Source organism: Centroberyx gerrardi, chromosome 11 (assembly GCF_048128805.1).
Source record: "Centroberyx gerrardi isolate f3 chromosome 11, fCenGer3.hap1.cur.20231027, whole genome shotgun sequence".
Classification (NCBI taxonomy): Eukaryota; Metazoa; Chordata; class Actinopteri; order Beryciformes; family Berycidae; genus Centroberyx; species Centroberyx gerrardi.
Genome location: NC_136007.1, coordinates 11177140 through 11194033, shown reverse-complemented (window position 1 = coordinate 11194033; position 16894 = coordinate 11177140). Strand labels below are relative to the sequence as shown.

At 42.7% G+C, this 16894-nt stretch overlaps 1 protein-coding gene across 1 annotated transcript in view; it reads left to right on the top strand.

The window, feature by feature from the left end:
* Positions 1–15043, top strand: part of LOC139917142 (actin-binding LIM protein 3-like) — a 44329-nt gene extending 29286 nt beyond the window's left edge. Inside the window, exons 12-23 of the mRNA XM_078286394.1 lie at positions 93–204; positions 603–701; positions 2445–2495; positions 6182–6319; positions 6736–6800; positions 7380–7521; positions 10050–10079; positions 12545–12603; positions 13100–13166; positions 13335–13342; positions 14442–14522; positions 14930–15043. Of these exons, the coding sequence (XP_078142520.1) occupies positions 93–204; positions 603–701; positions 2445–2495; positions 6182–6319; positions 6736–6800; positions 7380–7521; positions 10050–10079; positions 12545–12603; positions 13100–13166; positions 13335–13342; positions 14442–14522; positions 14930–15043 (966 nt within the window). The remainder of the gene's footprint in view (positions 1–92; positions 205–602; positions 702–2444; positions 2496–6181; positions 6320–6735; positions 6801–7379; positions 7522–10049; positions 10080–12544; positions 12604–13099; positions 13167–13334; positions 13343–14441; positions 14523–14929) is intronic.
* Positions 15044–16894: the final 1851 nt, after the last annotated feature.

The following is a 16894-nucleotide window of genomic DNA, read 5'->3' as shown; positions in this document are numbered from 1 at the left end:
ACCCACTTACAACTCTTATTTTGACTTTCTCTCTCTCTCTCCCTCTCCCTCTCTCTCTCTCTCTCTCTCTCTCTCTCTCTCTCTCTCTCCAGGACTTGTTGGACAGTGTGGAGTTGAGAACGAGGCGTTCCTCCAGCCCCGCCTACACCGACTCTCCTGCACACAGTCGCCATGGAGGCTCCCCACTGCACTACTATCCCCCCGGTAACAGACACACGCACACAAACAAACACAGACACACACATCCACACACAAACACACACAGAAACGCAGAAAATATGCAGCACCTCTAGAAGTGCTGCTAATGAGCGGAAAAAGGGAGTGAACTTTAACTTTTTTCACAGAAGTGAGATGCTACTGGGCTGGGTCACATCTCATCTGGGGACCCAGAATTCCTAGCAGCACCCTTGACCCCCACTACACACACTTTCACACACAGATGCACACACACACATACTGTGCAAACACATACATAACTCATCAGTCTATCTGTCGTCGGTCTCTCTGCCTGTCTCTAAGTCTGTCTGTCTGTCTGGGGAAACGGGCCATGCTGTTGCTCATGCTCTGGTTTCTCTCACTGTGATTGGCTGGGCTGACTGCAGGCAGTGAGAGTGGCAGGAGTTCACCCTATCACAGTCAGCCAGACCCCAGGTCTGCCACACCCTCCACCTACCAAGCCCCCAAGCATTTCCATGTACCAGGTAGGCCTTCATCCGTAACCCCCGACCCCCGACCTGCATCCTAACCACAGAAACTAACCTACTACCTACCAAGTCTCCAAATATTTACATATATATACCATCTAGGTTGTCATTTCGGACCCTGGTCCCTCAACCTTTAAACTAACCCTTAATGTCCAACTCCATGGCCGAAGCCTAATCCTTCATCTTCCAAGCCCTCAAATATTTACCAGTTTGATTTCACTCCTAACCAAGACCCTGATCCTGATCTCGGCCACAGATCCACACTCTAACCCTTCTCCTGCCAGACACACAGCCATATGCCCACTTTTGTCCTCATTGTGGTGATTTTTACATTATTATTAGTGTTATTATAATTCTAGACTATTCAAGAGTTCTGCAAGCTTGTTACACACCAATGAATATGAGATTTAAAAAGGCACCGCATGTGTCAGACTAGCAGAGGAGAAATGAATACATCTATTTGTTTGTTTGGGATTTTTTTCTCATGTATTATTGTTATCCATGTTAAGCTTTTGGTTAATTTTAATGAGGTCTTAATATTCATATAAGTGTAGAAAAAATCCTCTTTTGAGTGTACTTCAGAGGGGAATGTGTGGGAATGTCTTGTTGGCTCAGCTCTTGTATAATCTATACGTGTTTTAATCTAATAACTAACCCTGATTCACCTTATTATCTTAAACCAAGACATTAAACCAGCCCTCCATTTTGCCAAGTTAATGGCTTTCTCTTCCACTCTGTCTTTGTTCCCTTCATTTTTAAAAGGCTGTTATTTTTTTCCGTGCAAGCTGTGCATTTTGGTTTCCCTCCATCATTCCCTCCTCCCGCTTTCATCCCATTTCTCACTCCTTGTTCCCTCTCTCCAGTTTTCCGAGGCTCTTATTCCTTGCCAGCTCTGCGACAGCACTCCCTTCATGCTTTCCTACACTGGGCAAATGCTATTTGGTGGAAGCTTTTATCCAAAGTGCCTCACAGTACCATGAGAGCAGACATATTTAGCTTGGATAGTCCGGTGGGAGTCAAACCCCTAAATCTGGCAGTGCTAGTGCAGTGTCTCTTCTGCAATTGTTTTTTGATAATAGTGCTTGGAAGTGTTTTTTCTCCACCATGCTTTTTCATGTTTTGTTGTATTGCAGATCTAACACTATAACTATTTTTAATTTGACACTTTGTTGTGAAAGAAGCTCTTTTTCAGCGCTCACTGCTGAATGAATGCGGAGAATACAACGCTCCGCTAAACACTTTCCCGTCTCCTTTAAGTTTCTCACTCGTGTTCACCACATCTCCTTTATCTCTTCCTTTGCCTCTCCTTCCATCTCTCCCTCCACCCTTCTGTCCTCCCTCTTCTTTATTCCCATGCCATCTGCTGCTCTTCCCTGTAATAAGCCTGTGAATTCATATTAATCAGCCTCTCTACGTGTCAGTCAGGCTGTCTGGATGCACGGCGCCACCTCTCCTATAGCAGTTTATCACCGGTGCTGTCAGCTTTATGGTTAAGGAGACTGTAAATGTATACAACTAATTTGATGGGACGGGATGGATAGGGGGATCCAGCTTATTCCTGGCTCTCCTCTCCTCTCCTCCTCTCCTCCTCTCCTCCTCTCCTCTCCTCTCCTCCTCTCCTCCTCTCCTCTCCTCTCTCCTCTCCTCTCCTCTCCTCTCCTCCTCTCTCCTCTCCTCTCCATTTCTCTTTCCTTTCTTTTTGCTTTGTCCCTCTAACTATATCTGTGTTTCTGTCCCCAGCATCTGGCGAAACCAACATCTACAGGAAACCCCCCATCTATAAGAGACAAGGTTAGTCGATTCCTTACACTGTTATGCTTTTTATAGCATTCATTATGCTTTTTACCTGTCAGGCAGTCTGCTTTTGTATATATTATATTACTGTATGTCAGTAAAGTTTGACTGAATTAATCCATTACAGGAAGGCATTTGAAAGGATTTGAGCTGGATCTTATTTGAAGAGTTTTGTTCCAAAATGAGATATACACCATTTAAAAAATAAAATAAAATGACACCCACTCTCCCATATTCACTGCTGGCATGAAAGTTAAGCACATTATGAGTTAGTATTGAAGTCAGGAGTCGTCTAAAGACATTTGCTTATAAAATAGAGTAATTTATGTTTTTCAGATACTGCCAGATTAATTTCAGGTAGTAACATTCTTCCAAAATAGATATATATATATATATATATATAGTGTTTTGGAATGAAACCCTTCTGTTCTCCTTCTCTGCTTTTCTCAAAAGTGGAGCAGTGGGAGCAATTGATAGAAAGATTTTTGTCAAGATGTACTATTGGCGCAATGTTGCTACTCAAATCAATAGCAGTGAGGCGGGAGTGTGGACCTGGGAGCAGTTAGGATGATGAAAACCTCTGGGATCTTGGGACTGGATGGTGGGATTTGGGAGCAGCTGGGGCACAGATATGCAAGTGGGTCAGGATGTAAGGTAATTATAACAGAAGATAGAGCAAAGGTAGCAGAGATGAGGGAGAGAGAGGCAGACAGCGGGAAATAGCTGTGAGGTGTGGTGCAGATTGGCACATGACTGGTGTGACCAAGTAGGGAGATTTAGGGCGAGGAGTCAGCAGAGATATGAGGGCAGACAGAGCAGAGCAGTGAGGGACGACTGAGAAAGAGGCTGATGAACGAGGGAGAGAGTACCAAAATATTCTGTTCAAGTAGAAGTACTCTTTGCCAGTAGTAAGGAGAAGCAAGTAGAGAGTAAATTACTGGTGTAAAAAAAGGAAAAAGTAGCTCAATTAAAAGGGCGGAGTTCAATGTGATATTACATATTATGTTGTTATAGACTATGTTGAGTGTTATAAAAATAATATTCTGAAATTCAAATCATTATCTGTGATTAAAAAAAAAAGTAAATGCCCATTCCCATTATTCAATAACATTAGTACACTGATGTTTTGTTTGCTATTGCCTATCCAAGTAACTAGCAAGGTGAGCAAGGCAACAGCCAGGCAAACCAATAATGCTACACCTGGATTGATATTAGTTAAGCTGCTATCATGGATAAATGTAAACATTTAATGTGACAGTGAACTTAATGTTTCCTCCATGAGCTTATGCAGGTTTGATGCAGATGCCATTTACCATTGGTCAGATGCTCATACAATGCTAATGGAGAGCTGATGGATAGCTGAAGGGGAGAGTCTGAAAAGTTTGAGAAATCATGGGAGGAAGGGGTACGAGGTTGTGTCTGTGGTCACCTCGTCTGGACTGGAGCTTAAAATTTACTTAAGAACAACTTCCAATTTGCACTGTTGATTACAACTGTGACAGTCGCCACATATCAATTTCTCCATGGTCTGTTTACTCAGAAATCAGTTGCCCCATGGGAATTACCAAGTTAACTGAATTGAGAATTGAATTGAATTGAATTGAATTGAATTGAATTGGATTGAATTGACCTGAGCTCACCTGAACTGAACTGAACTGAACTGAACTGAACTGAACTGAACTGATAGCTGCGGGGTGAGACCGGTGCAGCAGGCGCATCAAACAGGGCTGAGCGAGATAGCAGATTCTGATTCAAGAGATGAGGAAAGAGGGAGACAAGCCGTGCCAAATAATCTGAGCGTGTAGGTCGTCCATCAGCGGGGAGATGGCAGGTCAGACAGACTTACAGTTCCTCAGAAACACCTCTGGGTGATTTACTCTGCTGACAAACCTCTCTCTCTTCAGCCTGACCATGCAATCTGTAAACCGGGCTACGGGAGGGAATTTAAATTCACTCTATGAATCACTTATAGAGCAGTTTTCATATCAAGGCAAAGTACCATAATCAGGTATATACAGTATAGAGCCATAATATATTGTAGTATATCACAGTAGCACCTGTTGCAACTCAGAACGACTCGCTTCTTCAAGAGCTCCTTGAGGAAATGTATTACCAGACGTGTGGAGTGAGAATAGCACTTACTGATGAAATGCATGGGTTAATGGTTTTGTTGTATTTTAAGAGGTCAAGTCCCATATATTTCCACATGGCCAAAATGTCCCCATTTTCTTAATGCCCTTGAACAACAGCAAAAAACAAACAGAAAAAAAACAAGGAAGGGACAGGGTTGTCAGCCAGAATTTTGTGTATGTCACAAGTTTGGATTGTTTGTTCAAAAGAAGAAAACAATTTCTTATGGTTGCTCAGAAGACACATGCAGCATTGTCCAAATTACATTACATTATGTCATTTAGCAGACGCTTTTGTCCAAACCGACTTACAATAAGTGCATTTTTTCAAATCACATCTAGTTATGACATTTGTTATATATCACCCCCTCTCATTATCCCATCTTTCCTGTCACTTTCCACTGCACTATCTAAAAAAAAAAAGCCAAAATTCCTAGAAAATTATCTTTAAAAAGTTTCATAACCCATCTTAATGCCGGTATGGTATTACAGGTTTTATACACTTCCAGTCAAAAGTTTGGACACACTAATTTTTCTTTATTTTTACTATTTTCCACATTTTAGAATAATAATAAAGACATCAAAACTTTGAAATAACACAAATGGAATTATCCAGTGACCAAAAAAGTGTTAAACAAATCAAAACTATCTTATATTTTAGATTATTTAAAGTAGCCGCCCTTTGCCTTGATGGAAAGGCAAAGGCTTTGGAAATAAATTCATACACAGACATCAAATTCACTATTTATATTTGTCTAAGAAACAAATTTAAAGCATTTAAGCATAAGCCTTTAGATCAAAATGGCTTTAAGATAATGAAAAACATAATACATTCAATCAGGTGTGTCCAAACTTTTGACTGTACATAAGTTAGCAGTGCTTGGGCTCTGTCTTGGACGTTTCCTCAATGTTTCCTCAACATAGGCTGCAGGCCAACTACTTGCCTAATTTGCATAGCAACTAATTCCACGTTTCCTAAAGGGAATTGTCAGCACAGTTGGAACATGACTGATTGCTTGTCGGAGGTTTCCCATCGTATACCGTCTCGTTTTCTAATTTTCCTGACCTCCTTTCCCTCCTCTGTTCCCTTGTTGTTGATGTGTCTCCCCTCCTCCCATCCTCTCCCCCGCTGTGCTCTCCCCTCTCTGTAAGTAAATGCACTGCTCTCTCCATTTTGTTTCTCCTGCACACACACACACACACACACACACACATACTGTACATAAACCTATACTGTGGTTAAACAGTGGAACATCATGACAGACCAAGAAACCAAAAAACAAAATAGGATTAAACACTTTTTAGCATTCTTTTATTCGTCTCCCTTTTCTGTGTCTTCTTTTCCCTTTTCTGTGTCTCGTTCTTTCAAGCATGAAAATTGGGTTTTATTTCAGTTCAAAAAGGTTGTGTTATCACAAATGGAGTGTTGCGAATTTGCCTCTAATGCAATTATGTTCTGTGATCTCTCTTTCTCTCCTGCTTGTTCTCTCTCTCTCTCTCTCTCTCTCTCTCTCTCTCTCTCTCTCTCTCTCTCTCTCTCTCTCTTCCCCTCAGATATCTCTGCCTCTCCGACAGCCAGTAAGAGTAAAACCAATGAGAATCTTGTCAATTCCGGCCGCATTTCCTCCTCCAATTGTAACAATATCTACCATCCTGACTCCAATTATTACCCATACACTGGCTCTCCTAAAGGTATTGTTCTCTCTCTCTCTCTCTCTCTCACACACACACACACACACAAACACACACACACTCACACACGCACATACCTAAACACCTCTGCCCTTACACACACAAATGTAATGTACACCTAGTCGTTGTAAAAATAGAGACAGAGAAATTTGGAGTCCAAAAATGTTGCCTTGACATTTGCTTTTCTCTCCCTCTCTTTTTCTTTCCTCCCTTCATCTCACTTTCTTCCTCTTTCTAACTTTCTCACTCTTTGTCCTCATACTCTCTCTCTGCTTCCTTTTCTCTATCTTGTCGTCTCCCTCGCTTTGTCTCCCTTCTTGTTTCCTTCTCTCTCTCTCTCTGTCTCTTTCTCTATCTGTACCTCTCTCTTCTCTCTCTCTCTCTCTCTCTCTCTCTCTCTCTCTCTCTCTCACCAGTCTCCAGGGTGAGGAGGGCTTCATCTGGAGGAGAGGAGGATGGATGGAATCAGAATATAAACAGGGTATGAAAGGAAATCATCGTTCTCCGCTCTTCCCCTCCTTCTCTCTTTCACATTTTCCATCCCTTCGTACCTTCTGTGTGTGTGTGTGTGTGTGTGTGTGTGTGTGTTTTAATATTTAATGAGTTAGCTAATTAAATGCTGCTTGCCAACCTGATTCACTGGGCATGATGTTCCTTTCTCGCACCTCCTTTAATTCTTATTATTTTTTTCCACCTCTCCCTCCCTTTCACTCCCTTTTATCCCCCATTCATCCCTCTATCTATCCATACAATAATCTTTGCCTTTTTCTATGCATCCAACAACCCATCCATCCATAAATACATCCCACTCAACCATTTCTTATTACTCCATCTATCTGCTCTTCTTCCCTCCCTCTTTTCCCTTCTTTTTCACCCATCCCTCCATTATCCATCCGCCTCTTCCACTTAACCCATCGCCTCTTCCTCCCTCCTTTCTCCTCCCTCTGTCCATCCGTCCCTCTGTCCAACCCAACCTACTATCTCCATCCCTCTATCGCTGGGCTCTCTATCCCTCCTTCCCTCCCTCCTTCTCTCCTCTCCATCCCTTTCCTCCACCCAGGGGATCGGCAGGATGATCCTGAAGGAGGAGATGAAGGCGCGGTCAGGTTGTCACGACAATGACCAGTGGGGGAGCAGTCGCAGTTCCCGCTGCAGCAGCAAGGAGGCGCTGCACAATCTGGGATACAGCTCCCTCAATGGCTGTAAGGCTGTGTGTGTGTGTGTGTGTGTGTGTGTGTCTGTGTGTGTGTCTGTGTGTGTTCTTGTATTTCTATCCCTGTGAGAACCAGTTTTCAGTTGTAAGCATTTGCAGTGCAGACATTTTGGCTCGTTCTCACTTCTTCAAGAGCAAGTTTAGGGTTAGGATTTGAGTTTAGGGTTAAAATAAGAATAAGGATTAGGATTAGAGTAAGGGTTAAGGTTAAGGTTAGTTTAGGTTTAGTTTAGTTTAGTTAGGTTTACGTTAGGGTAAGAGTTAAGGTTAGGCTTGTAGTGGAAAGGGTTAAAGTTAGGGAATGAAAGTAGTCAGTAAGTAAGACAAACGTGTGTGTGTGTGTGTGTGTGTATGTCTGTAGTTGTGATGCTGAGCAAGCCGTGGTTGAGGGAGTTTCCCCACTTCTGTATTAACTCTCTTATTGATCCCCTTCCACATCGCATTCAGCACGTTAGGATGAGACAAAGATGGAGAGACTCGGAGAGAGAAAGAGAGTGTTTAGGTGGAGGCCAAATGGGAATAAAAGAGGGGGTGTTGCAACAGGAGAGACAGGGAGGGAGGAAGGAGGAGAGAGAGAGAGACAGAATGAAATATAAGAGGGAGAGAGGAAGAGTGTGAGAAAGGGCGGGAGAGAGAGGCTAAAGCAATTTGGAGCTGGTCAGAGAAGATGTATGATGTGGAGGCAAGAGGTAAATCAGGGTCAGATGAGAGGGGAGAGGGAGGAGAGAAAGGGAAATAAGCTGTGTGGCTTTGTGTGGGTTTATGTTTTATCTGTTAATACACTGATTAGAAAAATGTTGGAAGGTGTGCACTCATCACCTATTGTTCAAATGAAGATGTTCACTCCAACCCTAACCCTTACTAAACAAAGTAACTCTTTTACAACCTGGATATGCTATAATTTCAGGTAGTGATTTTCTTTCCAAAATGAATTTTATGAACGTTGGAATAAAGCTCAAATGAAATCTTTATTCCAAATTGGTCGGCGAAAAACATTTTAATCAGCCCAGTGGACTTTCAATTTCATTACGTCAAAGCTACAAATTATAATGCTTACACTCTGTATTACATTCTTTCTATTTGTAAAGGGCTTAATCTTAATATTGTGAATTCTTCTAGCTGGTTTCAGTGAAGAATACTAACAATACCGCCGAGCCATCTTTAGCGGTATTGAAGGAGAGACGGAGAAACTTTTCCCCATAATGGGACAAGTGTCAGGCAACGAAAAATAGAAAAAGGAAAGAGCTTGCACACTTTAATGCTCCGGCACAACTTTAATGGACGCGCAGCATTTTGAGCAACAAGGCTCTTCATCAGCTCTCGGTTCGTTCTGAGCTGACGAAGAGCCTCGGCGCTTGAAATGTTCTGCATCCATTAAAGCCGTATCGGAGCATAAAAGCATGCGGCCCTCTTTCCTTTTTCTATGAGATTTCCTTGAGTGATGTGCACATTTTTTCGTCTTGTCACAGGCAAAGAAAAATAACCGAATAAAACTCAAAATGCAGCACGGTGCATTAAAATTACGAAATGTATTGCGTGCCATGAATGCATACATTTTTTGCATGGGCGGGCGTGAGTAGAAATCGCCCCCCCCCTCACGCTGGCTCTACCCCTGGCGCTACATATTTTATACGATGTGTAGGGCTTGACAATAATTACGGCTGTTTATGTTGATGTTGTTTCCCTGCCCCTCTAAGCGTATATCCCCTCACAGGTGATGTTTTATAGATGTCCCACAACAGCTGGCCTGCTTTATTTCCCTTCCACTGGAACAGCTCCCTCCTCCCGCTGCAGCTTACTGTGTATTAGCAGACTACTGCTGCATGTCGGGGGCTGTTAACCTCACTTAACACAGGCTAATATACTGTACATGTGCACAAAGACATACATGCACTCTCACACACACACACACACACACACACACACACACACACACATAAAGGCAGTAATGGGCTCAAGGGGAGCAGCTAGTAGTGTCTGTGGGACATATGTACAGGCATTAAACAGTTATTAAACAGTTATTAACCCCCCCTCTCTTTCTGTCTATTTTTTATCACTCTCTCTCACTCTTTCCTTTATATCTTTCTCTCATTTCCACTTTCTCTCTCACTCACTTTCTTTCCCATCTCTTTTTCTATCTTCTCACTGTTTCTCTCTGTCTCTCCCTCTCTTTTTCTCTCTCTGTCTCTCTGTCTCTCCATCTCATCTCTCTCTCCCTCTCTCTCTCTTTCTGTCTCTCTTTTTTTATCACTCCCTCTCTCACTCTTTCCATCATATCTTTCTCTCATTTTCTCTTTCTCTGTCACTCACTTTCTTTCCCATCTCTCTTTTCCCATCCTCTCTCACTCTTTCTGTCTCTCCATCTCCCTCCCTCTCTCTCTCTCTCTCTCTCTCTCTCTCTCATCTTGCTCTTTCTCTCTCTCTCCCTCTCTCTGTGTCTCTCTCTCATCTCTCTCTCTCTCTCTCCCTCTCTCTCTCTCTTCCTCCCTCTCTCTCCCCCTCTCTCTCTCTCCTCAGCTCCCAGGTCGGTCTACAGTGCTGACAGCGGTGAGTGACTCATCGGTGTGTTTTGATCTGTGAGGTCATCACAAGGGGGCGGCGACATAATGGGCCGTCTCCCCTCTGATCCCCTTCATCCTGTCGGCTCTGTTGTGACAGCGGCGGGGCTTTGAGTGGGAGATCGTTATCAGCACACACACACACACACACGCACACAACCACACACACACACACACACACACACACACACACACACACACACACACACCTCTTTCTGTTGGGTTACAGGTGAAAAGATGAATGGCGTTGCAGCTAAGTCCTGTATTTATCAGCTTTTCTTTTTGCAGCAGTGCTGATCCAGGATCACTGACCTGAACCCCTCAGCCATCTGTTTCAATAGCTACAGTCACACTACAGTTACACTAACGTTGTTTCTGAGATGACATCATAAAGATAGATGCATTCTGAGATCACATCAGTGTGCCTCCACACTTGGCCTTAAAATCCCTCTAATGCGTCTCCTGTGGCTTTATTTTTTTCAGTCCTTTTTGTGCATTATACTTTTCACTCCTCTTCTTCACCCTCTCTTTTACACGTATTTTAGCTCCAAATCTGGTTTTGAACATCCAAAAATTTGACTCTCGTGCTTCCAGACTTAATGCAATGCAGTCACTTAATGCAATGAAATGGATGAAAATAGAATACAAATTCCATGCATTGACTCAAAACAGCAAGTGTAACTGTAGCTATTATGATCCAGAAGGCAACAGTGATTGTACACCAGCACTCTCATACTACAAAGAGGTTGATAAATGAGATGCTTAGGATAGTAGTTTTCAAGCTATTTGGTGTCAGGCCCCACTTTGATGAAACGACTAAATTTCCGAGGCACACATCATGACTAATCTATGAGACTATATCCCATTTCGTGTTGAGAGAGAATAGTAGATGACAAACTCATTACAGTTCAGCGGCTCACACGCGCCGTACAGCAGCTACACACACCGGCCGGCATTCTGCTGCATCATGGTGTTTCATCCCGGCTTTGACACCGCTGTGTAATTTAATTCCCTTCAACACCAGACTGAACCAGAGAGAGAGAGAGGGAGAGAGAGAGAGAGAGAGCGAAGAGAGAAAGAGAGAGCAAAGAGAAAGAAAGGGAGGAACGAGGAAAGAGAGGGACAGAGAAAAAAAGGAGAAGAGAGGGAGGTAAAGATAGAAAATTGAGGGAAAGAGGAGACAGCAAGACAATGAGAGAGAGAGAGATGAAGACTGAATGATGAAGCCTAGGAGCGTGAAGAAGCAGAGACAGTGAAGAAGAGGCGGGTGAAAGTATGTGAGAGAGAGAGAGCGAGAGAAAGAGGGAGAGCAGAGTGAGGTGAGAGGTTTAATGTGTCTCCACTGCCCTCTGCTGCCTCAGCTGTAGCATTGCATGCCATCTGTGTCTTCAGCTGTAACACAATAGAGGCCTGTCACCGGACGTTTGGTTACCAATGGTTACGAGGGAGATGCCACCATGTTGGAGGAGCAAGAACAAAAGGAAAGACTGACGTTATCGCCTCACAAAACAAAGAAAATGCAGGCAGAGTGTTCAAATTATACAATAAAATGGTGGAGGAGGAAGAGGTGACAGTGCTGCAGTCTTTTCTTGTGTTGTCATTCCTCCAACATGGTGGCTTGTCCCTCAAAACTACTGGCAATCTCTCTGTATACAGGTGAGGCTGACTCATGTATACAAGCTGCTCTTTGATGGTGTGTATTTAGTAGCCAAAATGCCAGTATACAACCAAAATATACTGTACACACATCCCAGGCCACAGATAAGGTGTTTGATGAGAAAATAATGAGCCTTGAAATGAGCGAAATCCAGACACGCATTACAAGGCTCCACGGTGAATCAGAACTGACTGATATGACAGTGTGATCGGAGCCACAGCATTCTTCATTAGGAGCCCGTCATGTCGATGTTTGTGGGGCAGCGGCAGCCTTGAGGTTTGGAAAGTGTGTGTGTGTGTGTGTGTGTGTATGTGTGACAGGAGGGCTGCTGGTTTGAATCCCTGGATCAGCTGGGAGGAACTGGGTGGGGAAGATGAACTAGAACCCCTTTTTTGTCCCTCTTTTGTCAAGCTGCTCAGTGGCTGAGAAGACTGGTTGTGCTGGCAGTTTCCAGGTGTGAATGAATGTGAATGTGATGTGAAGCAGAGCACAGCTGAAAAAAAATGCATGAATGCTCAGTCAATTTCCCTGAATAAATAAAGGTTAAATACAATTCTATTCACTGTGGAAATCTGAAAGACATTGTCAGATTTTTCTCCTCGCTTGGAGGAATAATAATAAAAACCAAGGCCTCTTTTCAGGTTGTGAAGCTCAGCCTTTTCCAGTACAATTGCAAAGGAACCATAGAAAGTAGAGCACAGACCTGCTGCGTTCCCATTCAGAAAAGACTTGTCTGTGTCCTAGTTTACATATTCTTGTGTTTGTTTATGGTTATGTGTTTGTATTTGTTTTCCCAGACTCATACATTGCCAAATCGGCCTCGTTGCCAGGCTACGGCAGAAATGGACTGAACAGGGTAAGCAATCACGATTTCTGTGTGTGCGTGTGCGTGTGTGTGTATGTGTGTGTGTGTGTGTGTGTGTGTGTGTGCGTGTGTGTGTGCGTGTGTGTGTGTTTGTGGGTGTGTGTGGGGGAGAGAAACAGGAGTGGCAATTCACTAAACCCTAAGCTATGGCAAAGTCCTTGCATCAACTATCATTTGCCACCAAATATTGGAAGCCCACTTATTTCAATTTAATTTCTGGGGACAAGTGGAACAATAACTGATGACTGACGATTTATTATTATTTGGCCCATGTGATAAATTATTAGACATAGTTCACACACACAGCTTAGAGGGAACATTGGTCCTGAACACTCCCCTGATTTGATTTTTTTTTTAGATATTTTAAAGATGGCTTTCAAATACATTTCTGGCGACTTTTGCTTGATCTTGCTTCATTATAATGATAAAAACTCTAAGATCTTCTCAGTAAATATTTACTAAACCTGCTGCTGTTGTGTTGTTGCAGCCCGGGAGTGCGGGTGCAGATCATTACCAGTACGACAGCAGTAACGCAGTCAATTGGCAGATCAGAGGTAAACCTATTGTACAGCTTAATCTGTTTACCTTTCCTCCTGATACATATTCAGTGTTATAGTGTATAAGCTAAAGCTCTATAAGAGACCAGGAGGACTGATGACAATGAACACAATAACTAACGTAATTCATCACTGTCTTTTCTCTTCTTTATTTCTCTCTTTCAGAATACAAGGTAAGGTGTTCTGCCAAAGTCGGTGAACTGTTGCTGAGCCAAGGTGTTGCCAAGCCTGAGTGAAAGGTCTGGGTGTACGGATAATGGATAATGGATAATGACGATAAATTGCCTTTATAAAGCAGTCTGTATTCACACTGAACGGTGAATCCATCTCACTCAGTAACGCCCAATTTGACTCAGTGAAAGTTTGTGAGGCGGACTGTTTTATTTTATTGAAACAGAAGTAAAAAAATACAAACGGTAATGGTACACAGTGGTTCTCTACAAAAATATAATATTTACAGCAATGTGCAAAAGAGAAAGTTCAAACCAACAGTTTTATTCACAATATGCAGGTAATAGCTCATCTTATTGGGAAAAGCGATGGAGCCAATCAGACACATTTAGTCTCTACTGTGACTTTTCACAAAGAAAACACATAAGAAGACACTGAACTGCTACAGGCTTTCAAATGATCATCAGTGCTGATTTATGGTGACATTTAAATCATGAAATAAATCAAATGAAGCAAACAAACATCTTTGATTCAGAGCTTCTGTTTTCTAAGATCCAGGGGCAACTTTTGAATATAATCACATGCTTGCTGCCGCCCCCATGGTGTATTTTGGTGCAAGAAGATTGTAGCAATAGCAGGCAATCCAGTTACAAAAGTTGAATTTTTATTGAAATAACTGCTCCTTGGTGGAGCGTACATACTGTATGTATACTGAATTTACCAGTGGATCCTAATGCCATGGAAAAGGTCTGAAGTCATGTTCTATTAGACATGCATGTTTGTCAATATAAGATAATATATACAATAAGAGAATTCCCAATTATGTGTAATGTGCCATTCTCTCCCATACATTGATAAATAGCATGGCAAAGAAAATGGCATTTATTGCTAAATTATAGGCTAACTCTGAATTGTCACATCTTTTGCCAGGCCATTCTGTTCACTTTGTTCTTTATTGATGTGTCTGTTTGTTAAGTAAACCATGAAACAAACATCTAGATAGATAGATAGATAGAGGATGGATGGATGGATGAATAGATGGAATGATGGATGGAATGATGGATGGATGGGAAGGAGTCATGGTCTCTCTATCTGTCTCAGATCTACCCATATGAAGCCCTGATTGTGACAGTCAGAGGACACCAGCGTCTCCCCAGTGATGTGGACCGAGCCAGACTGGAGGTAAAGACCGAAACACCTAACTGAACACAGGAAGAAAGGCCGAAAGAAAATCTAAGAGAAGAGATACTTTATTGATCCTGTGTAGAAGCCCATGCCTCCTGGAATAGTTAGGGATATTTATGCTGTTATGTTTTGTATTTTACATTAAACTGTATGAATATATCGCTGTTGTCATGTGAAAACCTCATAGCTCCAGTTTTGGTGATTTTCATGTTTTAACTCCAGTTGAAGGATTACATGCCCCCCTATGGGTTGAGAAAATAATACAACACTTGGAAATATGAAACCCTTTCAAAACTGAAAAATGCATGGTGGTCAAGCTGTAAAACAAGGCTGGTTTTGACTCTCTCTCTCTCTCTCTCTCTCTCCCTCTCTCTCTCTCTCTCTCTCTCTCTCTCTCCTCCCAGCGTCACCTCTCTCCAGAGGAGTTTCACAGAGTGTTTGGGATGTCCATGTCGGCCTTTGACCGTCTCGCTCAGTGGAAGAAGAATGAACTGAAAAAACAAGTCCGGCTCTTCTGAGATAAGATGAGATCACCGCCGCAGGCCTACCGCCGTCTTCACATCCAGGCCTACCTAACCCAGATCGACCGTCTGGCTCAGAGGAAGAGGAACTAGCTGAAAAAAAAAACTTCTTCTTCTACTCCTTTGAGGCGGCAAGAGCAGAACTGTCTGACCCATCGTAGGCCTCCTGTGCATAATCTGCTCTAATCAGGCCAACCTCTACCAGGCCGGCCTGACCCAGAGGGAAGGGAACATGCAAAATCAGAAGGTACAGTTCTTTGGAAGAGAAGATTTCAGGACAGGACTCACACCCACGGGCCTGCCTGATGGTCTGCACTTGGACTAGTTAAGCAGCACGGGCCCAGTCAGCCAGCTGGTCAAAAGGAACAAAGTTGAAGTCCTGAGGAGAGCAAGAGTGAAGACGAAGACCAGGAGAGACAGACAGACAGACAGACAGACAGGCAGACAGACAGGCAGGCAGGCGGACAGGTAGACAGACAGGCAGACAGGCAGACAGACAGGCAGGCAGGCAGGGAGGCAGGTAGACAGGAGAGAGGGCTTCCTCCCAAACCAGGTTAGAATTCATGGTGAGTTAGTTGCATATCCTTTTCCTACCAGCAGATGGCAGTGTGTTAACATGAGCTACAGGGTGGATCCCCTTCCAATTAACTGACTGAAGTCAAGGTTGATTGTATGTACTATATGCCACACTGAAGACCTGGGTTACAGTGGATTGAGACAAACCTACATACAGGTAGACAGGTAGTGAGATAGACAGTTTGGCATGCAGAGAGATAGACAGGTAGGCAGACTGACAGACAGACAGGCAGTTATAGGCAGACAGTTGAAAATGCAGAAACAGTCACATGGACAGTGGTGCGGTGCAAAATCTGTCCTCAGTGGCTCACAAGCTGATAAGACATGCAGACAAACATACAGTGATTCTTACCACGTGTTATTAGGCCTACTGGACATGATATGAACATGAGGTGTTTATAATGCGTAAACACTGAAAACCAAAGGTTTTCTTTTTCACTTTTTTTTTTTAACTGGCATGTTTTTTTTATTTTGATGTTGATTTTTCTGAAGCCATATCAGTGTTTAGAGTTCTTTTCTAAGCCTGGAGCGGACTGATGATGAGATATACTTTGCTGAAGTGATTGATTTGTGAAATATGATGTGATTGTGTATTATAATAGATGATAACACAAAGGTGTAATGTGTGTGAACTGTGTCAAGATGGGACTCTGAGCTCAGAGATGTCGGTAGAGTTTAGAAAGGAGGTGTTTGTGATAAAAAACAAAAGAAACAAAAAAACAGTGAACGTGACCTAGACTCTGACTTATTTTATCCATTTTGGGAAATTGAAAAATCATTTGTTAATTCATACTACTACATACAGCTATATTCATTAAAAATGTCAGAGTAGATACTGATTTGAGCTGTCAGACCACAGATCAAACCAGACTGGTTCATGCTTCTTACTTCATGTGCGTGTGTGTGTGTGTGTGTGTGTGTGTGTGTGTGTGTGTGCATTTGTGTGTGTGCGTGGTTAAATGACTGGCAGAAAGTGTCCATATAATAAGAAGTGAAAGGTAGAACTCTGAATAAAGACAAGGAAAACCATTCTGAATTGAAGGAAGGAAATACTGTAGGAAGGAAGGAAGGAAGGAAGGAAGGAAAAAGAAAGAAAGGAACGAATGAATGAACGAACAAGACAGAAAGAGAGATGGAAAGAGGGAAGGAGAGCTCAAGGAGAACTTGATCAAGATTGAACGGGTGTCTGACAAGGAAAGGATTAATGTGTGTTGAGAAAGGATTAATGTGTGTTATGGTGTTATAAAAAAGATATTAGCTACTGCCTGAATT